The sequence below is a fragment of the Epinephelus fuscoguttatus genome, linkage group LG15 (genome assembly GCF_011397635.1).
Source record: "Epinephelus fuscoguttatus linkage group LG15, E.fuscoguttatus.final_Chr_v1".
NCBI lineage: Eukaryota > Metazoa > Chordata > Actinopteri > Perciformes > Serranidae > Epinephelus > Epinephelus fuscoguttatus.
In genome coordinates this window covers 8,756,698-8,777,441 of record NC_064766.1, presented here as the reverse complement: position 1 = coordinate 8,777,441, position 20,744 = coordinate 8,756,698, and the positions used below count along the sequence as shown (strand labels likewise).

The 20,744-nt window shown below is 41.8% G+C and overlaps 1 protein-coding gene across 2 annotated transcripts in view; it reads left to right on the top strand.

Annotated features, from left to right (window-relative positions):
• zswim5 (zinc finger, SWIM-type containing 5) overlaps positions 1 to 20,011 on the top strand; it is a 74,813-nt gene extending 54,802 nt beyond the window's left edge. The window contains exons 3-16 of one of the 2 annotated variants that reach the window (XM_049598122.1): positions 117 to 285; positions 1,776 to 1,924; positions 3,597 to 3,747; positions 5,293 to 5,469; positions 5,619 to 5,795; positions 6,669 to 6,815; positions 7,034 to 7,171; positions 10,198 to 10,346; positions 11,309 to 11,411; positions 11,506 to 11,641; positions 11,928 to 12,085; positions 12,189 to 12,352; positions 13,029 to 13,110; positions 14,404 to 20,011. In XM_049598122.1, the coding sequence (XP_049454079.1) occupies positions 117 to 285; positions 1,776 to 1,924; positions 3,597 to 3,747; positions 5,293 to 5,469; positions 5,619 to 5,795; positions 6,669 to 6,815; positions 7,034 to 7,171; positions 10,198 to 10,346; positions 11,309 to 11,411; positions 11,506 to 11,641; positions 11,928 to 12,085; positions 12,189 to 12,352; positions 13,029 to 13,110; positions 14,404 to 15,266 (2,763 nt within the window). In that variant the 3' untranslated portion in view covers positions 15,267 to 20,011. Of the gene's footprint in view, positions 1 to 116; positions 286 to 1,775; positions 1,925 to 3,596; positions 3,748 to 5,292; positions 5,470 to 5,618; positions 5,796 to 6,668; positions 6,816 to 7,033; positions 7,172 to 10,194; positions 10,347 to 11,308; positions 11,412 to 11,505; positions 11,642 to 11,927; positions 12,086 to 12,188; positions 12,353 to 13,028; positions 13,111 to 14,403 lie in introns of both variants that reach the window. The other variant, XM_049598121.1, reaches the window with a different exon arrangement.
• The last annotated feature ends 733 nt before the right edge of the window (positions 20,012 to 20,744 follow it).

The window sequence follows — 20,744 nt, the reverse complement described above, 5'->3', positions numbered from 1 at the left end:
GGTGTCATACAAATACAGGTGGAATCAGTGGCACCAAAAAGTCACTGACTAACTTGCAGTAATTAAAAGTATGTAATTGACATACACCAACATTTCTGCGTGTGTGTCTAATCCAGGTGAAGCTGCGGCTGCCCATCTCAGAGACGTTGTTCCAGATGAACAGAGATCAGCTGCAGAAGCTGGTCCAGTACCTGATCACAGCCCACCACACTGAGGTGCTGCCGACTGCTCAGAAACTGGCCGACGAGATCCTCTCCTCCAACTCTGAGATCAACCAGGTCCACGGTGAGAGGACAACCTTTGTGGCAAACTTGGAGTTCATGTTTGATTGAAGTGAAAATGCACATGATAAACAACTTTCATGTCTCACTTATCCACCAAATCCACATAGAACTGATGTTTAATGTTATCAATGCATGGCAGTCAAAAGGCAGGCACCGCACCTTTCTTAGCTGTTGAAAAGTTGGCTCTGTTGAGGTGCTGTCCATCCCTCTGCACTGATATCTTCACAGCAACAGGCCAGACTTAAAAGCTTCAAGACTTAAAACATGCCACACGCTAGCCTACAGGCTGTCATACGTCACAGCCCTGATTACTCCAGCGGAGCAGCAAGGCAGGCTTCAAATGGCTCGTTTGATTTCTTAGTTCCCTCTCTCCAGTGACTGCCTCCTTCCAGTGGCAGGAGTGTGTTGAAGAAAGCAGAAAGAAAGAGGTGAATGATGAAATGGATGCAGGAGAAGTTAGAGAGAGATGTGTGGAAAGGAAAGGGACACTGAGAGGAAGAGACAGGAGGAATAACACTTGGGGAGACGGAAAGGAGAGGAAAGATGAAAGGAGTGGAGAATGTACTGAGATGAAAAAGGAGAGGAGAACCACAACAGACCCGCATCAGGGAAACGACAAACCAGACACATCCTTTCACCAAACAAACCTCTTTTTCTGTTTCTCCATTTCATGCTCCTCGCTAAATGTTGACATCCTCCAGCTCTCCTGTCCAGGAAGCCCCGCACTGTGTTTCCTGTCTGCGTTTGACAAGGGGGATCATGGGGGTTGAAGTTCAGTCGATCCAGGAGCGAGGCTTTCTTTGATGGAGGAATGTTGCTTGTTTGCTGTTGCGCACTCGCAGCCAGTTGGAAACACATCTCTGGGCTTTCCTCAGCCTCGCTTCCTGCTAGATCAAAGCGGCTTCCCCCTTCTGAGCATATCTACATTTCCCCGTAGTATTACTGAGACACACTCAGTGCAGAGCAGAAGAAAAATAAAGTTGCCCTTATGTTCCCTCAGCGCACAATTAGCATAAATCGAGCCGCTTTTCTCAAGTGTCACGTAGGTGCGCTGTACGTTAAATGTGAAACAAATAGGTATGAGCGCAGCATCAGTGTAACAGTTAGCAGAGATTCACTGTTTTTCTACCAGCCGTAACATCTGAGGACGGTTTGAATGACATGTTAGGATCAAGGAAAGGAAACAAGGTTTTTTTACGAGCAGGGTTGTTTTAACGTAAACTCCATTTCCCATGGTCTGTTTATTTTTTGTTCAAGTGTGAACTGAAATCAGGAAGGAACGGAGTGACTGAGGTGAATACACAGACTTAACTCAGTTTCCACCAGCTTTGATGTGGAGAGAAGGATGTTAATGTTGGACTGACCGTGCTTTTTAGACTCAGCTTTCTTCTGTTTTTCATGTGTTTCTTTGAGTTCTGTCTGCTCAGGTTTCTATCATTGTTGCACTGTTGTGTGCCAGTCATCTAATGTGTGCATGTGTGCATTTTCCAGGTGCTCCGGACCCGACTGCAGGCGCCAGCATCGACGATGACAACTGCTGGCATCTGGACGAGGATCAAGTCAGGGAGCAGGTCAAACAGTTTCTGTCACAGGGAGGATACTACGGTTCTGGGAAGCAACTCAACTCCATGTTTGCAAAGGTATACATCACCACTTCCTGTTTCCACTCCATTATATGGCTTGGATTTGATTAACAGTATCATAATAATCAGTTTAGTTGTCATCCCTACATGAATCTTTTGCCACCTCTCCGAACACATAAACTTGTAATGAGAAATGTGTTATGCTCCACTTCTGTGCTGCTTTATGATGTCATCAGTAAAGCATTAGTATACTGGTCTAAATATGTAAAATTTGTGAAATGCCCTCTTAAAATTATGAACATAGTCATAGTATCTTCTCCCTTCTTCCCTACTTCATATTGAACCCACAGCTTATTCTGTACTGTCCAAGATTACAACAACCCACTCACATTTAAACTGACACAGTCTGCCCTTTCCGTCCATTCTGCAGTCAATCTCTTGTCTCTGTGTAAAGGTGTGGTTTCCCACTGAGAAAATGGCACAAAGAACCAGGGCACCCCGCAGGTCCAGAGAACATCTGAAGATTTTTTAAGCAGTATTATTCAAACTCAAGGCATTAACAGGTCTTTCTCTCAAAATCTCAATCTTTTAAAGTTAATGCGGAGGATTTATAAATGCACTTTTCTTCGTGCTCTTTGTCTGAGTCAAACAAGCCCATTTAAAGGAGCAGTCTGTGGGATTTAGGGGGATCTATTGGCAGAAATGGAATATAATACTCATAATTACGTTTTCATTGATGTATAATCACCTGAAACTTGTTTGCTTAGAAAGGAAGCTAGCTAGCATAGAAAGATCTCTTCATATCTAAATAGGGAGCAGGTCTTCTTCTATGGGGCCCTTCATGTTGCACCGCTGTGTTTCTACAGTAAACCAGAGCAGACAAACCAAACACTGGCTCCAGAGAGAGCTTTTTGTGTTTTTACCTGAAGGCCACTGTAGTTGTTCTACCCTTTTGGAAAGGGAGTGATGAGGGGAGGGATATTCAGTTGGATGTCACTGCAAGATGCCACCAAATCATACACACTGCTCCCTTAATACAGACCTATAATGTGATAAGTCTGAGCTCTGAGCGGTTTCTTTCAGTTAGTGGCCTTCACAAGATTGTATACCATTTAAAGGTGCCCTTATGCTGAACCTTACATATACAAGGTGAAATGTGTGTTGCCAGAAATCATGCTTAATCTTTTCCATTTGCACTGGTTTCAAATAAGATTTTCACGTGTCATATCTGGATTATAATATACTTATTATAGGAAATATACTTTTTTTACGAACTACTTAGAAGATCAATACAACTCTCTTTCCTGTCCGTTTTATGAGGCACGGACAGGAGGCAGTTAGCTTAGCTTAGCATAAAGACTGGAAACAGGTGGAGCTTTAGAAGTGTTTGTTGGACAGTGTTTCTTGTAGGCTAGCTGTTCTCCCTTGTTTACAGTCTAAATGCTAAGCTAAGCTAACCACCCCTGGCTGCAACAACAGTTGTATTCTCAGTCATTTAACCCCAGCTGCAGGCCTTCTTTTTGATTCACCTGCACTTCCTGGTTGCATCTGTGTGTTTATGTTTAAGCTTTTGAGGCTGGACACTCAGTACATCTTGGATACGATTACACAGCTATTGAAAGTGTTTCTTTCCCTCCTGTAATTCATTCTTATGCATGTCAATACCAAATGGAAGAAGGTCAGAGTCTTACATACAGTGACTAAGCCTGCACTGTCTGGGTCTTTCCAGGTGAGGGAGATGCTGCGAATGCGAGACTCCAATGGCGCCCGAATGCTGACGCTCATAACGGAACAGTTCATGGCAGATCCCCGGCTGTCGCTGTGGAGACAGCAGGGCACAGGCATGACAGACAAGTGTCGGCAGCTCTGGGATGAGCTAGGTAAGAACAGTCAGAGTAATGGCCACCGGCAACAGAAACACGCAATAAAAATGATGTATTTGTTTATGATTTGGCCAATCAGCCCACAAGTTCATCCATCAGTCACTGTAGGTCAGACAGCAAGGCCGAGAGAACTGTCCAGCCTGTCAGTTGCTCAGACAAATCAGCAGTCACCTTGTCGGGTAAACGTTCATCTAGTCAGTAAGCTATTAGGTCATCCAGTCAGCAGCTTCTCCTCCTGCTCGGGCCTCTCCTCTGCTCTCGCTCCCTACACAGAGTGAATGATAAAGGCTGTCGATCAATACGGCTGCTCAGCTTCTCTGCAATCAATCTCAGCATTTAGGAGGTCAATGAGAACATTTCCTGGGTGAGCGAGGGAGATCATGACACAGACACAGACAGAAATAACAGCCAGACAGTCGGCGTTTGTTGCCTGATAATTTTCCTCAGATATGCAGACATCTGACAGTTGACCCCATTTGAGGTCTGTGTCTGTCGAACAGGTGAGTCTCATGCAGAGGTTAGCTGAGACCAAGCTGCCTGTTGGTGTCACAGATAGTACTCAGATTCATATAACACAGCAACTCTGGAGCACATGCACAATATTTCTGTTATGAAATTCATAATAGTTGTTGGCTGACTTTGTCTTTCTAGATCAAGTGTTAAAAAAAAAAAAAAAGCAACACATTCTTTAGCTTTTCTGACATACAACTTGACTGAATGCATGTCTTTACTAGATTTAGTGTTGCTTTTCTGCTATATTATTCTTTATAGGGATTATCATTCAGCCGTGGTGGGCTTTCTTGAGTAATAGATTAGTTGTTTAGTCAATGAAATATCAGAAAAATATAAAAAAAAAAATGACTATGAAATGTTTCCAGATCACAAGATGCATCTTCAGTTTGCTTAATTTTGTTAAATCAGTGTTACAAAACCCAAAGATATTCAATTTACTATCATATATAACAGAGAAAACCATTAATTCCTCACATTTGAGAAGCAGGAAGAAGACAGTGTTCTTAATAAATGATTAAATTATCAACATCAAGTCATTTAACAAACCAGTTAATCACATAATCAATCCAGGTCTGGCCTGTTTGTTGGTGTGCTGTTTGTTTTGGAGGGGTCTAAAGGTGCCAATTCCCAACATTTTTGCTACAATATGTTGATTGTATGGATCATAGGATTTACTTTATGCTATATTGTTTGAGTTCTTTTATGTACAAAACTGTATATGTATGAAGCGTTAGTATTTTGTCTTCATGTTGACTGAAATCAGTTAATCAGGAGTGACAGCACTGTGAGGTTTCGAGCAAGAAATAGTGGAATGGCAATATTTGCTTTCTTTTAAATAGAATTACTCAAAAAGGCCCCTAGTTTCCGAGGTTAGAGGAAACCCTGAATTATTTTTGTAGCGTTTAGAGAACTCAACCAGCTCCCATCATGGCTAACTCTTTACAGGTCCAGTAAATTCCCTTAAATGCCCCCCCCCCAGAGCCTCTGCTTCCTTTGTATCCTGACCTCTGCCTGCAATCCTTTCCCCAGGTGCATTGTGGGTGTGCGTGGTACTCAACCCCCACTGCAAAAGTGAGGAGAAGAGCGGCTGGCTTAAGCAGCTGAAGAAGTGGGGCGACATGGACGTCTGCCCGCTGGAGGACGGCAACTACGGGAGCGAGCTTCCAAACATCACCAACGCTCTGCCGCAGAGCAACCTAGCGCAGGGTCAGCACCAACACACACTCACACACACACACACACGCACACACATACATACTGTGTAATCAATCTGAACTTGAACGTTGTGACTCCCGAGCAGATAAGATGCAACAACATGACGCCATCACTGACCCTGTGTGTGTTGTTTTTCTCAGACTCTCTGTCCAGGCCGAGGAGGTCGGTGTTCAGCCGGGCCATCGAGGCCTGCGACCTCCACTGGCAGGACAGCCACCTTCAGAGGATCATCAGCAGCGACCACTACATGTCTCCATCCTACCAGAGAGAAGGGGAGAGCCTGCTGTTCAACCCTCAGGGCCTGCCACTCTGGCTAGGTGAGCACACACAGACACACACATATATACACACACACACACACACACACACACTTGCTGAAGTCATAGAGGGATTATTTTATTCCTCAGAAAATCAGCTTCCCCATGTGGTCTATTTATGTGTAAGAACACTTTAATGTCACCAAAATTGAAGCAGCAATTCATGACTGATTTCCAGGAAAAGTAATTGCATTTGCCTATTGCATCATTTGCACTCAGCAACGTATGTCCACACATCTATTGTGGTTTATTTAGTCAAATAATGAGTTTATTTGAAATGCAAACATGCATTGAGCAACACACACACACACACATACACACGCACACACACTCACTCACAAACACAGACACGCACAGTGCAGTCTCAGCAGAACGCCAGTGTGCGTCTGATAGCTGGCTTAAGTTGCAGAATCTGACAGATCTTAGCTGGAAGCTGCTTACTGCAGATACTGGCCTCAATATCAGCAGAATTACTCTGTGTGTGTGTGTGTGTGTGTGTGTGTGTGTGTGTGTGTGTTAGTATTGGGTCGGCTTTCAGTGGAATTAGAGATTGTGTATGTGTGGAAGTGCCACAGAAACATCCTGAAAATTAAGTTTTGCTTTACAGAAAGTGTGTGTGTGTGTGTGTGTGTGTGTGTGTGTGTGTGTGTGTGTGTGTGTGTGTGTGTGTGTTTTTGTGCCATTACTGACTATATCCTATGTCCCACAGTGTGCGTTTGGAAGAGGAATACACGTGTGTGACTGTGTACAGCAAAGCATGTTTGTGTGTGTCAGTGTGTGTATGTGTACATGTTTATTTAATTTAATTTAGTTTGTGTATGTGTGTGTGTGAAGCTGTCCTGACTCCACCTTATCACTCTGTCGACCACACAGACCACGTCCCGACGGCCTGTGCTCGAGTCGACGCCCTGCGTTCCCACGGTTATTCGAGGGAAGCATTGCGATTGGCTGTCGCCATCATCAACACACTCCGCCTCCAACAGCAGAGACAGATGGATATCTACAAACACCAAAAGAAAGGTAAAACATACACACACCACTCTAAACAAAATAATGCAAAACAGTAGCCGAACACGGTTCTTTGGCTTTTAGTCATAGGAGAACCTGTTTCGGTGCTATATGGACCCATCTCTTAAAGGTGCCGAAGAACCAGTAGATAACCTCTAAAGCACCATACAGAGACTTGAAAGAACTGCCTTCTGAAGTGAGGGTGGTATCATTTTGTTTTCCTGTCTCAGAGCTACTCCAGAGGGGAGTGACTTCCACCACCAACCTGGAAGGCTGGGTGGGTCATCCCTTAGACCCGATTGGCTGTCTGTTCACTACGCTCACTGAAACCTGTCGTGTGGATGATGACAACACCATGGACACCGGAGGTATGACGATAGGGTTCTGTCTGTCATTTCCAAGAATTTTTTCTCTATGAATATCATCATGAGAAATCAGTGCCATTCCCATGACTGCTCATGTTTTGTTCCATCATTTAGCACTGAAAGATCTTTCTTTCACAGGGAATGTTGTGCCACTGCACCAACAAACTGTCTAGTTTTACAGCGTGCCTCTGGTCTTAATAGAGGATTATGAAAAGGCTGTTCATGAGTTGAGGTTCAGGCATGGAAAGTTTTCAGTATCGTAGGTTCACTTTATTTTTTTATAAGCTCTAGAACCGAGTCACTAAAATGTATAGTGTATCTTTCACTTAATGCTTTTTTTAGCATTGAATTTATAGGCACTTTGACACTGCTCTTTACCATGGTGAGTGAAACTGAGAATAAGCTTTACCTTTTATGTTGCCTCCATTATGAGCAGCCATTAGCGAAGAATGCTGGTCAGAGCTGCAGCAACCTAACAATTCATAGAGACTGGGAATAAGAGGTAGAGGTAGTGATATTTTCACAGAAACATATCATTCATGACATGTCAACATGTTGAATGACTTATTATGTTACACGTATATTGTTAGTTGCAGCCAGACTAATGCATATATTAAAATCAAAATCCTTCTACGTCTGCCTGTGCCTTGTTGCACTGAAATTAGTGTGGTTTTAAGGTGACCTACTGTCCACTAAACCTGTAACGTAAGCTAAAGCCTTAGCATCTACTAACCACCATTCTCCTGTCGCACAATACATGGGTCAAAGAGCTTATTTGCCAAACACAAGGTATAATTCCTTGCACACTTCACCAGCTGATGCAGTGTAATCCTGAGCAGAGGTGATTGGGCACACCAGCAGTGACTCATTAGACAACAGACTCCCATGTTCTTATATCAGGGCCGGGCACTATTGTGCTGCAGACAGCCATAAACTAGCAGAGCATGAATGGATCATGCTGGAACACCCTGCTCATTTAGACCACACTCCTGGTGTGTGTGTGTGTGTGTGTGTGTGTGTGTGTGGTATGTATAGAATTCATCACCATTTGCATCTCACCCTGCCCAGGGCCTTTTTTTCACCAGTGGCTATTGCAGCAGAGCAGAATAGGGGTTGGGTTTTCCCATTGTTACCAGGCTACAGGGAACTATTGTCAATTCAAACAATACTGACCACTGGCACACTCATTGGTGCGAGTGTGTTTGCGAGTGCGTGTTGGCGATAGAGTCAATGATTGTCTTGTGTTTTGGGAATTTGAGGAGAGTGGTATGACTATTTTGCATGTGTGTGTGTGTGTGTGTATGTGTATAGCCTGGTCGCCATGCTTTATTTCCCTCCAGAAGACAGCTGGGAACATCTGTTAAAACAGGGGGCGGGCCCCGGACTGTGTCTCGACCAATCGAAATGCAGTCTTCTCTCTGATCTTTTCGAATCAACCAATCAAACAGCAGCCCATGGACAGAAGAAAAACAAAATTGAGTTAGCACCAGGGTTAAGCCTGCAAAATCAGTTTCCACTTTTCCCTAGATTTACACACTCACACACACACTCCTACACACACAGACACACACACACACTCACACACATATCCATGGAATAAACAGGATTGAGGGGATCTATTGCTCAGACGGGATTTAAGCAGAATGATGGGATGGGGGAGCAAGAGAGAACAAATGGGCACCAATCAACAGCTGAGACTCTCACGGCATCTGTTCTCACTTATAGCTGTCGAGCATTGGTGTAGGGTTAGCGGCCATTTTAGATTAGTGATCACTATCTAACATCAGTGCCACATTTATATAATGTTACACAGCTTTAATGTTATATATACATAAATCATACCAAGTTTAATTTTCTCAGAGAATTTAAGCTTTTTCAGACATGTCAGCTTCAGTATGCACAAACGGATAGGTTTGGGTTTTTTCAAGGCTCTCTTAATACGATACACACTGTATGCCTGGCCCTGAAACAGTCTCTGACTAACATAAGCCTTATATTAGCTCCAGTAAATTAGGTCTTTAGATACGGTGGTTTTGCACCAAGCTCGGTTGCTTTTTGTTTAATTGGGCTGGTAAAAATAGTTCTGGGGGTACTGTGATCATTTGGGCTGCTTTTTGTACTGCTTGGTTGGTTTCCTGAAATGAAGAGTTAGGCCCAATGACTCAGCCCCTCCTCCTCCATCCAAGTGGTATGCTTGAGATTGACAGTGGGCTCAGCTTGACACACAATAGTTACACAGATACCAGTGTAATATTTTCTCAATCTGATTGAAATTATTTGATTAGAGTTCCCAACCTAACTATTAACATGGGCACTAAATAAAGTGATCCAATAAAATGTGTGTTTACATGCCCCAAAGCATTTACATAACTTAGTGTAAGTATAACATTATTGAAACTTTTCCAACTGTTCATCTTTTCATACACTTGTTTGTACATCTTGTTTTGAGCTTTTCAGTCTTCAAGGTGTTAAAAAACCCTTAAATCTTTTAAAGTCTCCAACAAAAAAGTTGCATCAGCCATAAACCGGTTTTGTTTTGCTATCCTCATGTGCCTGTTCTTCCCTGAAGCATCGTCACCTAATGTTACCCCCACAAGGGAAAACATACACTGAAAAAATATATATTTATTTCAACCAGAGGGAAACAATAGGATTAGGTGGTTAGTAGCCACTCATATTTTTCTGCTGAATGGATTATCAAAGGTTAACACCACCCCTCTCAACCCAATTAACAACTCCTTTCAATCAGGCCAGGCTCTTTCCATTGAGGGGGTTACAGGAGGCATTTTTATTTAGACTGGGCTATTATTCTGAATATTGTGACTGATAACTGTTGACAAATAAGCAAATGTCATGCTGGTGCATTAAATCTAAACTTTTGTTCTTACACATATTATTATTCAGTTTGTCCATATTAGTGAAAAATTTTACTGTAACAATCCCTGGCCTTTGATAGTGTTGAACACATCTTTGCTTGATTCTCTAAATGGCTTTCCTTGTGTCCTTCCTTACTACCTACCTCTCAGAAGGTGATCCCAGGCCTCCAGTCTACCATCACGTACCAGTGTGGGGCAGTTCTGATGGAGGGGAATCCTACCTGACGCTGGCCTTAGAGGTGGCTCTGATGGGTATGGGCCAGCAGAGAATAATGCCTGAGGGCCTATACGCTCAGGATAAGGTATGATGGTCCAGCAATACACACTGTCACATAATGCCGTTGTATTAATATGACAGACAATGTAACATAATCCAGTGAACAGATTCCACCCCCTTGTAGAGAATACAGTAATGCTAGGCTGCTTGCAGTGGGTAACCAAACTGCATTTTGCATATTAAAACATGCGGTGTGAATTCGCCTGGTGTAGACAATGTTGCCACGATAGAAAATCACTATAATTAAATGTCTGTGTGAAGTAATTGCAAAGCAAAAAAAGAGAAAAGGTCACAGCATTTTGTTTCCTGAAAAACAAGCGCTACAGTCACCATACTGAAGTTCACTTTGAATTAGAATAAATCCAAGAAACATTTCTTTATGTGAATAGCAGTCTTCTGCAGAGTGCTTCACATGGCTGCTATAGACCTTTTTTAATGTCAGAGGAATTGGCAAAAATATTAATGTTTTAGGCGCCTATTAACAACAAGGCATTAAGGACAGATTGGTATTATAGGATGACACAAATTAGAAAAAAGAAATGTTTTGAATAAGAATTGCATTTAAAACAAATCAAGTTTCCAAAAGGACCTCTAAATGGTGAAATAGAATCTGTGTTCTGTGTGCTGTTAACGGAAGATATGCACAGATGTGACAATGTGAGGTATTAAAGCACCCTGCTAGTGCTTAAATACCTCAGATTCCTAAAATCCCTTCTTAAAAAGGTATTTAAACTTCAAAGTGTTAGGTAATTTTCTCTCACTAGAAGTTATAAATCATGGATCTAAACTGTGTATCCTTGAACACATTCTTACATAATCACACTGTCACTATTGGTATTAAACTTGGAAATTATAAAACAGTTATTCCAAAAGTAAAGTTTTTAGCATCTGTAGATCATTTTGGCACATTTTTGTCATTTTCCATTGACGTTAAACATTTAATGCATGATCACGGTGACAAAAATGTGCATTGTGATTATGTTATAGGTGTGTCGTAACGAGGAGCAGATTGTTGCAAAACTCCAAGAACTGGAGCTGGATGACCTCCTGGTTCAGACTCTTCGGAAACAGGCCATACAGCTACTAGAAGGTACAACAACATCGCACATGATGGTCCCGTCTGGCTTTCACATCGTTGAGAAGCAAAATAAACATAACACAAAATTGTACTTCTCTTGGTGCAGCTGGTCCGTTCAGCGGTCTCGGTGAGGTCATCCACAGGGAGAGCGTTCCCATGCACACCTTCGCCAAGTACCTCTTCTCTGCGCTGCTACCACATGACACAGACCTGGCATACAAGGTGGCTCTCCGCGCCATGAGGTCAGTTTCACAACTCAGTGCAAAATCTGGCAAACACTGCGAAGTATACAGAATACGAATCAGTTTATGAGGTCCACATGTTGCTATAAATCCCTCATTAAGGTTGTAATCAGTTGTTTAATACAGGAGTTGTTTCAGTTTTGTGATCATTTTTTAATCTGTGGCATTAGATGTTGGTATTGGTGCTACTGACTTGTATTGCATTATCCTGAGAGGTTGTTCACCCTAACTGATGTACGTCAGTTAAACAGCTGTTAACAAATATGTTGTTTTATGTTTCTGTCAGGCTGCCGGTGCTGGAGTCATCAGCAGGCTCCGGGGACGTGGGCCACCCTCATCATGGCATCTCCATAGTACCAAGTAGATACCCGCGCTGGTTTACACTGGGACACCTGGAGTCACAGCAGTGTGAGCTGGCCTCCACCATGCTGACTGCTGCTAAAGGTACATATTTGCATATCCACAGCTGTAGTCAAAAAGTCAAAAATGTCCCTTGAGATGCTTCTCCAACAATGCACACTTAGTTAACAAAGTTTTTTGCCTTCAGGTGACATGTTGAGGTTGCGGACAGTGCTGGAGGCTATTCAGAAAAACATCCACTCCTCTTCCTTAATCTTCAAGCTGGCCCAGGACGCCTTTAAGATAGCCACACCTGCAGACAACCCACCTGATATAACCCTGCTCAATGTGGCACTGGAGCTAGGACTACAGGTACTGACTGTGTGTGTTTGTGTGTGTGAGAGAAAGCGAGCAGGCAAAGTATGAAGGCGAGTCAGCAATTTTCATAAATCATTTCACCACAAAAAAAATCAGAGCACTGGTCACCAGTCAAAACATGCAACAGTTTCCTTGAACTTATAATTTGTGTAGGCCTCCACAGCCTCACTACAAATTAACAGAGAAAACATCACACAGCGTCTTGCCGCTGCTGATGAGAAGAAACCACATAATTAAGCCTTTTGGGTCCCACAGTAAACACAGAAAAAACTCTTCAGATCATCAAGGCAGCAGTGTCGCTGTGGCTTCACCGCCCGCCTCTTCCTCCTGGTATTTAGAGTATCTGCTGAATTCCTGTCAGCAAAACTGCTAATAAAGTGCTCAAAATGAAAGGGTCACAATTAGTCATCTGTGTAATTATGAACACATTTTGGATACATCTGTCATCACTGGAGACGTGTGGTGTTGTGCTAACTGTTCAATTATGAAAATCACACATTTCACGTTCGCTTGTTTGCTCAAGGTACGGACAGATATGTTAGAATTTCTTTATCAACATTCAAACAAAAACTGTGTGACTGCCAAGAAAATACTGGCTGAAATAAGTATTCCCTTTGTACAAAGTAGCAGGATCAGAAAACATTATGTTCTACATGTGTGTGCTCTGCAGGTGATGAGGATGACGCTGTCCACACTGAACTGGAGGAGGAGAGAGATGGTTCGATGGCTGGTTACCTGTGCCACTGAAGTTGGTACGTGATGCCTTTTCACACACACCAGTAAAACAGGATTCATGGTCCAATTATAGCCTTCACAGTGCGTTGCTATTTGTAATTGGCTGATACACTGGCACCATGAAGGCTTCAATGGTTAAAGCATACTTGTCTCACTGCTGAATAGTTGACGTCTGGTGGCATAGTGCGAAACAGTACAGTTTATGGCTGTCCAAACCAAATCAACTGTTTCAATTAAAAGGGTAGATTTACTTAGGTTGAGCCTTTCAAGTACAGAGATTCAAATTACCTCTGACAGAAAACCAAAATGGCATTGAAAGGTACAGTGCAAGACACACAACAGTGGGTTGTGAGACTAGACCTGGTGATAAAGCAACATAGCAGCAGCATTCTGAACAACTTGTGGAAGTTACAGAGACAACTTGTACCCCTTTTCCACCAACTTGTAACGGGTTCTGTCGGGTTCTGAACCATTCAGTGCATTTCAACCAAAAATGATTTGTTCAGAATCCAAAAAGTTTGTCCCCAGCTGGAACCAAAAAACAAAAAAAAAAATCAGATGTCCTTAATCTGTAGTGCAAATTTTGACAATGTCAAAGGACATGTCATATTCTACAAGTTGGAAAGAAAGGATGAAGATGGCAACAATGGAGAAGTCAAGTAAGAAATCACTGGGGAAAATCTTCCGTCGCTCCCCTCTTCATTGATGACACTCACCTGATAACCACAGTTCTGCTCAACACTGGTGGAAATGCGGGCTGGTTTGCTTGGTGGTACAAGGTTCCAAGAATCCTGAATGGAACCGACCTAGAGCTTTTTTGGTGGAAAAGGGGTTTTGGTACATAAGTGGCTACACTCCTGTAAACTAAAGGAAATACATGCATGGATAATCTTCAACAGGACACACAAGGCCTCAGTGTTGAAGTATTCCTTCAGGCTTATGCTCATCATTAGATACGTATACCAACATGGATGGAGCTCTCTGTCCCAACTCTGCATTCAGTTGGTCCATATTTATGCGTGTTTTCTGAAAGTTTACACATACAGACATAATGAAGCAGTACCACGAGAAAATGTTGGGGCAGTGTAGCCAATAGTTCAAGTGAGACACGAAAGCAGGACACAGCAAAGACATTTTAGAAAAGGTGGAAATTTTTGGAGAGGTTATGCAAGTCAAGTCTCCTCCCTTGTTAGATTCTTCCTTTTAACAGTGGAATTAACTAAATAAGAAATCGTTGTCGACTCATACCAATATCGTATGATTTACATCGTGACCACAATTAGTGTTAAATCTTTGTCTCTCTTCCTCAGGTCTGCGGGCATTGGTGAGCATCTTACAGAGCTGGTACACTCTCTTCACACCGACTGAGGCCACCAGCATCGTGGCAGCCACTGTCATGTCCCACAATACCATACTGCGTCTCAGCCTCGACTACCCTCAGCGAGAGGAGCTGGCTAGCTGTGCAAGGACCCTGGCCCTGCAGTGCGCCATGAAGGACCCCCAGAACTGCGCCCTGTCAGCTCTGACGCTCTGCGAGAAGGACCATATCGCCTTCGAGACGGCCTACCAGATTGTGATCGACGCAGCATCCACGGGTATGACTTACTCCCAGCTGTTTACCATTGCGAGGTACATGGAACACAGAGGATACCCGCTGCGGTCCTTCAAGTTGGCCTCCCTAGCCATGACCCACCTTAACCTGGCTTACAACCAGGACACACACCCGGCCATTAATGACGTGCTCTGGGCCTGTGCGCTTAGCCACTCTCTGGGTAAAAATGAGCTTGCAGCCATTATCCCCCTGGTGGTGAAGAGCGTGCACTGTGCCACGGTGCTGTCTGACATCCTGCGGCGGTGCACCATGACGGCACCGGGTCTTGCAGGCATTCCTGGGAGAAGGAACTCTGGGAAGCTAATGTCAACAGACAAGGCGCCGTTGCGGCAGCTCTTAGACGCCACAATCTCGGCGTACATCAACACCACGCACTCTCGACTGACGCACATCAGTCCACGGCACTATGGAGAGTTCATAGAATTCCTGAGCAAAGCACGGGAGACTTTCCTGCTGGCACAGGACGGCCACATTCAGTTCGCCCAGTTCATAGACAACCTGAAACAGATCTACAAGGGCAAGAAGAAACTGATGATGTTGGTCAGGGAGCGCTTCGGCTGACCTTACCCCTCCCTTACAGGGACCTTTTTCTTGGGAAGTAGTTAAATTTATTTGTTTCTATTTAAGTTTTTTTGGATTCCTTGTATTTTTACTTCTTATGTTGAGCCATTTGTTGACTAAGTCTTAAGTTTTTGTCCAGTTTTGTTGTTTTGTTTCTTGAATGTGAACCAGGAAGTGTTCGCAGTACATTGCTCTACTTCATTGAGACTGCAAAAGGGGAAACGGCTTGAAATGTCAAAGAAACAAAAGCAAAGCATTTTCCCCATATGACTTATGTTAAATCTAGTATGAAAAAGTCAAGATTGTGATGAAAAAGACAAAAGGAACTTTTGTTTTTCTGTGGCACATGACGAGTTAAAACCAAAAGATTTTGTTGGATGGGGTACTTACTTTGAGCCAGAGGAGGAGGAGAAGAGGAGGAAGTGGATTTCAAAGTGGAAGGAACATGTCATTCCAAAAGGAAAAAACAAACAACCCACTGAGGTCATAAACACACATAGTGTTACTGTCATACCTCGACTGTATTATTTGTCAGCTTTAACTTCTCTATCAGAAATGGCCTCTTGTTTCATTCAGGGCATCTTAGAGTAGAGAGGGCAGAATACAGAACTACACATGTGTGGTCTCTTTGTGAAAGACGTCAGCACCAACAGGTATAAACTTGACTAAAGCCACTCTAGACTAGCTCCTACCTTCTACACCTGCTGGTCAGTGCTTTTCCTTAAGAATATCCTAAGAGGAAGAACCATGTTGCTTCACAGAGTGCATGCTTTCAAATCCAGAAGCCTGAGAGTGACATTGTTCAGGCTATTCTCGCTAAGGTAGAGTAGTTGAGGCTCCACATGCACATATGTATTCAGTATATCTCGTATGTCCTCCTATAAGCTTATTAACAGTGACAATACACAACTGTGACAAATGATGGGGGTCACAGTATTCCCATCCCTAGAGCTACCACTGCACTGCTGTACAGCTATTTGTGGCCAAAACCTTTGAAATCTATAAGACTCCAGTGGTCACCTTTCACTCGCTAGATCAAGATTTAGTCAATAAGCAATATAAGTCAAGTCTGCGCTTCATTTTTTATCTCTTAGCAGCATTAATTTCACCTACTTGCATTGTTTTTGGAAGCTTTGGAACATATTGGGACCTTGTTGATTTCAGTGACTGTTTGTTAACTCTGCCTGTAGCTAGAGGCCCTTTTCCATCTCAAGAACGTTTGGTGGAACTTTCGTAAATTTATTTCTTTTTTTTTTAGGAACTTTTTTATGAACCCAGAATATTACCCCGTTAGAAGGGCAGAGATCAGGTTTCATTGTTAATTCTTTTGGTTACTGTTTCTACCCCTAAAGCCCTAGCAGCCCAGATAGTACTTATTCCAATTGTTTTGAGTTCTTGGGGTGAAATCAGTAGTACTTACCACTGCTGATTTGTCAAACAAGCACTGTTTCAGTTTAATAGCCAGAATTGTCTAAAATTAAATAGCAGCAGGAGGTAACAAGTGCTACACAATTAAGTATTTTTGGACTGATACCAAGGTAGAAGCTCTGCCTTGTATATAAATATCACTATATATTATATATCAACAATTGAAAAGCCTGATAAAATATTTTTTGGGAATTTATTGTAGAAGAAGGTTTAAACCATAGATAAATCCACACTAATTGATATTTTTTATGTGTAATGTATAAAGGGTGCTTGTAGTGACTGACCCACAAACATGCATCACCTAACTCTGCTGTTCCCCTTGGCTCTATGAAGCTTGTTAGCATCATTTAGCTAATTAGTTTGATTTTTACAGCCTGAAAAGTTACCGTTTGGTTAAGTCTCGCTCTGCTCATCATCCTCTTTTCCAGCTGCAGCAGCTAACTGTTAGCAAAGAAGCTAACCAACTGAGCACTGGCCTCGCACCAAAAAGCAGAAAGACAAAGTTAGCAGCTAGCTGGTGCACAAAATGTCACATTTAGCTGCTAAAAAGAGAGTGAATATTGGACTCACATTTGTTAGTCAGCCAGAAACATGAAGCCATACGAATGCTAATGTTGCTCCATCTCTGCTAAATATGTAAATTAGCAACTGCTTGCTAACATGTTAGCCATAGCAACTTTGGAAGGTGATAATATGTCAATGTTGTGTTCTTAGCTTGATCACTGCCCCCAAAATCAGTTAACAGTGGTTTAAGCGTTGTTTTGAAAAACTAAAACAAAAAAAGAAAGGCAATATCTGAAACATACAAACCCACACCAACTGCAGTAATCACATTTGTTCCCTTCATGGCTAAAGCAAAACAAACATGCTTAAACATCCTGAATTATTATATTTCTCTAGTTCCTTGGTCTCGTGATGGAAAAGAGTCTATAGTTACTAAAGCCACTTACCTGTGAATGCTACTGGTTGTGATCATTGTGGACTGTGAAGACAAGAGGCCTTGTCTTTCTCAAAGGGTTATAGATTCACAGTGCAAATACATCAAATACTGTATGTTTTATGACTTGATGACTTAATCATGTAAAATTGAGACCACATGCCTTGGCACAGGAAGTTATTTGTTCTGTATGAGGGATGTTCATGCTCCCTTATGTAACCCAGTGGCAAAGTGTTGTTGTTATTGGCGGTATACAGTACAGCAAGAGCTTGAATTTTTACCGGTCGGACTTAAACGTCATCGTACAAGCACTTCACACAAATACCTCTTCAGTACGTTCCTGCCTGCTTCAGCATTTATTTATTGATTGTTTAGTAACTTTGTATGACTGAGTAGGAATCGCAGACACATTAACAGGACATGGCGAGCGAGTCGGCCTGTCGATGGCGGGAGAATAAAAGAAAAGGGTTTTTGAATGGAGGAACATTTTCTTGTCTGCTTTAACATTCCATGAGAGCTACCTTCACCCACTACCCAGGTAGTCAGTCACAACTCTGGGCCTTTTCGATCTGAAGAAATGCAGATAGAAGAATGGAGATAAAAAAAAAAGGAAAACTGAGCAAAAGAAAGAAAAGAGAGGCTAAACTCAGTTCTCAGGGACATCACTTAAAGAAACAAAACAAAAAGTAGTAGCATTAAGCATTTAAGATATTGTAAATATTAAAGTGTCAATTCAGAAAATTGTAAAGTTATAATTATTTATGATAAGTATGTTATGTGTTTGTTTTTACTTTATTTTTATGTTGTTTTTTCGGCGGGGGTGTACTTGAATTGTTTTGGACGGGGAATTTGACAGCGTTTTTTGTAAGAGCAAAGACTTCAAGGCATTTCTCAGGTGCTCCTGTGTACATTTCCTTCAGTTTGTTTTTGCTATAACTATTATTATTTGTATCTCTTTGATTTTTTTTTTTATTTCATTTGCAAAGACAAAAAAAAGTCTGTTTTCCAAAAGGAAGCATGTTATTCGGAGTTGAGAAAAATGAGGAAGGCATTCACTTGTAAACTAAACCTGACTATGCAGAACCACTTTGATGGTCTTGTCACCTCTTAAAGATGCCCCCTAAAAACTTAAAAGTGTGGAAGAAGAGACTCGTTGGACTGTACCACTATTAAAAAGAGGGGGAGGTTGTGGACAAAGACAAGACCCAGCATGCTTGTATTTGGACAATGCGCAGTAGCCAGCCTGCATACGCTGCAACATTTAGAGAAAAAAAAAGAGTAAATGGTGGAAAATGCCTTTGTGACCGATCAATGTACAAAGTTTATTTTTGCTTTACTTCTTTGTTGGTTTTATTTAATCAGGACTCAAGCCTTTAGTGTCTTCTCAGAGGTGTCGTGTGGCAGCGCCGCAAGTGAGACAGAACAATACACAAAATGTCAGAGTCAGAAACAGCAACTGTGTGAACAAAGGAGGCAGCCTGTGGATGACCTTGTGTTCATTCCTCGTTGTTACTTGTTTTTTTTTATTGCTTTCTCAACTCCCTTCAGCGTTCACCTCTTCTATCTCATTACCATACTTTCTTTATCTAATCTTCAGTTGTTCATCACCTCACCCCCTCTCACAGAGGGAGGAGCAGTGCATCCATGTGTCAGTGACCAGCTTTCAGTGCAGCCACTTCGTCTGTTGTCCTACCTTAATTAAAGCTTTGAGACATCAGTGCACTGCAGCAGCCTTGTATCTGCACAGCGTTTGACGAAAAACATTTTCTTCTTTTGTTGCTGCAAGGTTTTTACATAATGAGGATAAAAATATATTTTTTAATTTCTTGGCTACACCGTTGGCATGATGAGGCTGTTTTCCTAAATCTTAAATGAAAGAGGGATATTATTTTACCACTTTCCTAACTCGGAGGCTCCGGCCAGCTGCCTTTATGTGATGCATTACCTGACAGCATTACAACTAAGACGTTCCTCCCTCTGACTTGATCTCTGTTTTTCAGTCTGTAGTAACTGTATCAGCCAGTTCTTATTGTTTCCCTTTATTTTGTAGGAGAGTACTATTTGCTGGTAGAGATCTAGTTCACCCACTGTTTCCCTCTATGTTTTGTTTTTGGATTCTTTCTAACTTAAGGGAAAATTGAAAGTGTTTGTTGCCTCTTTGTGCTACTGATTATGAAAAGGTATTTCCAGTATTTGTTGCCACAGAAGTATGATAGCTTATCATCAACACTTGTTTTTTTTTTTAATTTGTAATTTTTTTTGTGCAACTTCTTGAGCTACTGTCTATAAAGCGAGAATTTATTACTATTTATGTAACGCTACTACCATTTTATATTGATTTGTGTTGGAATCTCAGTGCTTTTCTATGAATAAAGTGTGAAACACGTTACAAGGACTTCTTTTTTATATTTGTGTTGAACCAAGATGCAGTGGTGTGGGAATGACTTTCTTTGTGTGAGGTCTGGGACTCCCAAACAGTGAAAATTATTTGTACTGTTTTATAAGAAATTATAAGTACTGTATTTAACTATAATGTTGTGGTGCTTTACATGAGTATTTAAATTTATGTGTTTCATTAATTTATGCTAAAACCTACAAACTACATTTTAGAGGGGACATTTGTGCTTTTAATTCCACTTTATTAAAGGGCTTTCACTTTTTTTTTAAAATGTCAAAATCAAAATAGTACGTAACACATAGCCTAAACTGTAGCTGTCATTTTTTTATTTTATTACTGTGTTTTTTATTTATTTTTTACATTTTAAAATTCAGGCTTATTTTAACTTATAGTCCTCCTTTTTCTTTTCTTTTTTCTCTTTTTTTTTTAGAATTCCAGCCATTATTCCATTTGTTCTCTTCAAGTCAAGTGCTGGGATCCTTGGAACGTAGTAATATTTCTAAAACAGTCAGATAGGGCACAAATAAACTGACTTTACTCTCCTTTCCACAGTTGTGCACGGACGGTTTTCCTATGGAGTTATTACTTGCTAATTGCTGACATATTGAGTGCACTTAAGTTCGGTTTTATCTCCAAATAAAGCGGATCAAGGATACCTATCCCAGAAAGGCAATTTGTCATACAGCCAGCAGTAACCAAACAACCATCACACAAA